This window comes from Lytechinus pictus, chromosome 13, assembly GCF_037042905.1.
Source record: "Lytechinus pictus isolate F3 Inbred chromosome 13, Lp3.0, whole genome shotgun sequence".
Classification (NCBI taxonomy): domain Eukaryota; kingdom Metazoa; phylum Echinodermata; class Echinoidea; order Temnopleuroida; family Toxopneustidae; genus Lytechinus; species Lytechinus pictus.
In genome coordinates, this window is record NC_087257.1 from 2,366,162 (window position 1) to 2,369,795 (window position 3,634).

Genomic DNA, 3,634 nt, shown 5'->3' on the forward strand with positions numbered 1-3,634 from the left:
AATGAGAGGATTACAAGGGAATTAAAGGGGATTATCTCTGTCAAAGATTTTTTTTATTTTACAAAAAACCAACAATTTCTATATGTTTATGTTTTGTGTTTTGTAAGGAAAAAAAATATGAAAGTGAGATAGAGAGAAGTTTAAGGCCCAAAACAGGAGAAGCAAGGACGAGAAGGAGGAGGGGTGAGGTGGGTAAAGAAGAGAGAGGGGGGCAGGGGCAAGAAGGGAAAGCGAAAGAGGGAGATAAAAGGGAGGGGAAAGGAGAGAGGAGGAGGGAGGGGGAGAGAAGCAGGGAGGGACAGAAGGAGCGGGTTTAATAACTCATAAAGCCAAGGTTTAGGGGGTGGGTTGAGAGGTCATCGAGGATAAGAGAGGGAGAAAGGGGATTCAACAAGCCTAAGGGATTGGTAGAAAACCAAAGTGACAGTCATATTTGCCTAAGCCCCGCCTCTCCTTGCATGCCGCGAGGCCCACAGCACCTCACCATCGCACGCCAGCCATAAGCGACATACGGTGCCGATAACTAAACACGCGCGACAAATCAACCATCATAAGAGGTGACCCGCTGATTTTCGCTACTCTTTTTGATTACTTTCAGTGAATTCTCTGACGGGGACCTCGACAGTGCATCCTTTCAGTCGACATCAAGCATCGACTGGTCTAGCCTCGACCACAGATCACATTGTTCGTTACGGTGGAGGAGGGACTAGCTCGGGAGGAGTCACCAACGGTGTCTATGCCTACGACGAAAGCCGGTGGAAGACTGCAGTCGCCTCATCCTACCCCACCACTACCAACTTTCCTGGTGTTTACTGCGGAGGGTACGAGTACGACCCCCGAGAATACATCGGCGGGGAAATGGTTCACGCGCCGAAGATGAACCACGATAATGTGATGACGAATGGAGGAGGGGGCATGAAATACTTGAATGGACGATGCGATGACCTCGATGTCAAACGCGAACCACAGCTCGATCTCCGAGAGCATTTCGAGTTGGAAGACGATCCCATGAAGCAGCATCGATACGGACGAAAGCGACGATATCGGCAGTCGGAAGGCGAGGATGAGTGTCAGCTCGGTGACAGCAGCGATGACGGCTCGTCGACGGGCAGCGGGAGTCTGTCGCATAAAATAAGGCGAAAAGGACCACAATCTTTCGAAGATCTTCAGAATCAACGCGTCCTCGCCAACGTACGAGAACGACAACGCACTCAATCACTAAATGATGCCTTCGCAAATCTTCGTAAAATCATCCCGACATTACCCTCAGATAAACTGAGTAAAATACAGACATTGAAGCTAGCTTCTCGATATATTGACTTTCTGTTTCAAGTTTTAAAGAGTGATGAAGAAGACCAAAAGATGGTGGGTAGCTGTACATACATGGCTCATGAAAGACTTAGCTATGCATTCTCAGTATGGAGGATGGAAGGAGCTTGGAATAGCATGGCATCACATCGATAAAACAATATTGTACAGGTGAGCAAAAATAATTGTTATTAATATTTCGTTTCACAGAATTAGTTTTTATCCATCTCCATGATCTCGAACGCATGCTTTATATTTTTTTTCAAAAATCTATGCTACCGTTCTCCTTTCTTCATTCGCTCTTTAATACGAATGAACTAAACTTTAAATATGGTAAAACCATGTAATGTAGGTCCATCGGGAATAACTTTTTAGAAACACTTGCCTAGTCGGGCAAGTAAATTTTTAAATAGTTGGAATATACTTGCCCAAATATCTAGTACATTTGCCCGAAAAACTCATTGGAAAAAAGTTTTACCTCTCTAAAAGAAGGTTTTGCGGTTTTTGACCTTTTTCTCTCTTTTGACATGAACTGATCTACTTTGCTATTGCATTTCTTTTTCCAAAATGATTTTATCTTGCCTGCCATGACCAAAATTAGGACCCTAATTTTGGTCATTCTACTTTGAGAATTTTACTTGCCCCGGGCAATCGGGCAAGTGCTTATGTAGCACCCTGTAAAACTAATCAATCTAGTAATAATCATGTCGTGATGATTTTGAATTCAAATAAGATATTTACTTGAAATGCAGTTTAACGTCAGGCTCGATTCCTCTGCTCATTTTATAGAGTCATCTATCAGAGTCATCTATTATATTCACAGAAGCGGATCTAGAGGGGGGGTTGGGGGGGTTGCAACCCCCCCCCAAAAAAAAAAATCCGGGGACCATTTTTTTAATCTTATCTTTTTTTTTTAACTTGTAATTTTATTAGATGCAAGAAAACGCCATTTTCACACACAGATTTTCAAAAATTTTCCCTACTGTGGGAGGGGGGACACCCCCCTCCCACCTCGCTCGCTCCGCTCGCTTGGACTCGGTCGCTACGCTCCCTCGCATACCACCCCAACCCCCCCCCCTTTATAAAAAGCTGGATCCGCCCCTGATTCACTTGTCATTCTAGCAACCTAACCAATATCCAAATCTGTCAATATAATTATGCTATCTCAGGTGGGCCTAAATATATTTCAGAATAAATCGTTGGTTTCATAATAGTTTTATACAGGAGTAAAAATGTAATCTAATAGTTATCCAACTAATCGAAAAATCGGACATATGGATGAAGCACTTTTCTCAACATTATTTCCTGGAAAATGCTACGTTGTCACCAAAATAATAAAATCATATTAGGTGCAAAATATATACTTTAGTTTTACCAGGGAGGTTTTATGGTCCAAACCTGTTTAGTTTTACCATTGAGCTATGGTTTTACCATGGTTTTACCATGTGATTCTGGTTACTTGTTACCATTTCTAATGTTAATTCAACAAGCAACAAGTCGTATATGCCACAATGGCACAATGTGTTGTGTTTTGTTTTGATAAATTACGTTCTGCCGTTCTCTAAAATTCCGTCGCTGGTGTGAAAGTAACGTTGATAATAAAACGATGGTCAAAGTTAAAGATCTTTCGCGAGTTTAGAAATTGTTATTCGAAGATCGTCTCTTCCTCTTCCTTTGTAATTTTTGTATTATTATGACGATAGTCCCCTTTTCCTATTATTAAATTCATTCTAAGGGCTTACCAGGATTCTGAAATTATAAATTGAATCAGATTGGATATGATGATGTCCCTGAACAGTCATTTAACAATTTTTACTCCGCCATTTTAACTATTTCAAAAATAATAAGAATATTTTATAAGAAGCGATTGTTAATCATATAGATTCATTGTGAGTGATCAGTTGTTTTGATAATCACCCCGTGTAATTACAATTTAGCTCATCTGACTAAATACAATTAATTATTATGCCTCGTTATGGATCACTGCATGGTCATGATGGTGGGAAGGGGAGACAATCAAAACAAAGCTAGAAGTGATGAGCCTCTTTTGCATCATTAAAACCTTCAATAATCCCTCTTTGATCTGACATTCGTCATTGAAATATGAATGGTGATAAATATAGAACAATCATCGTTTGTCTATCGTGTTCAACACCTGTTGTATAAATCAATGCATTAGCCAGTTAGCTCAGAAAATGTCAGAAAAAGTGGAAATTGCAGCTTTGTTGTAGAGTGAATATTCTTTTGTTTATTTGATCGCTTATTTATATCTTGTACTATTGACATTATCACTTTTTCTGCTTACAGTAAGATTTTCTTTTTTTCA

The 3,634-nt window shown here is 40.3% G+C and overlaps 1 protein-coding gene across 1 annotated transcript; it reads left to right on the forward strand.

The window, feature by feature from the left end:
- The first annotated feature begins 523 nt into the window (after nt 1-523).
- LOC129274360 (twist-related protein 2-like) lies at nt 524-1,475 on the forward strand. The gene has a single exon (XM_054911185.2). The coding sequence runs from the start codon at nt 859-861 to the stop codon at nt 1,462-1,464; it is 606 nt and encodes a 201-aa protein (XP_054767160.1). The 5' UTR covers nt 524-858; the 3' UTR covers nt 1,465-1,475.
- The last annotated feature ends 2,159 nt before the right edge of the window (nt 1,476-3,634 follow it).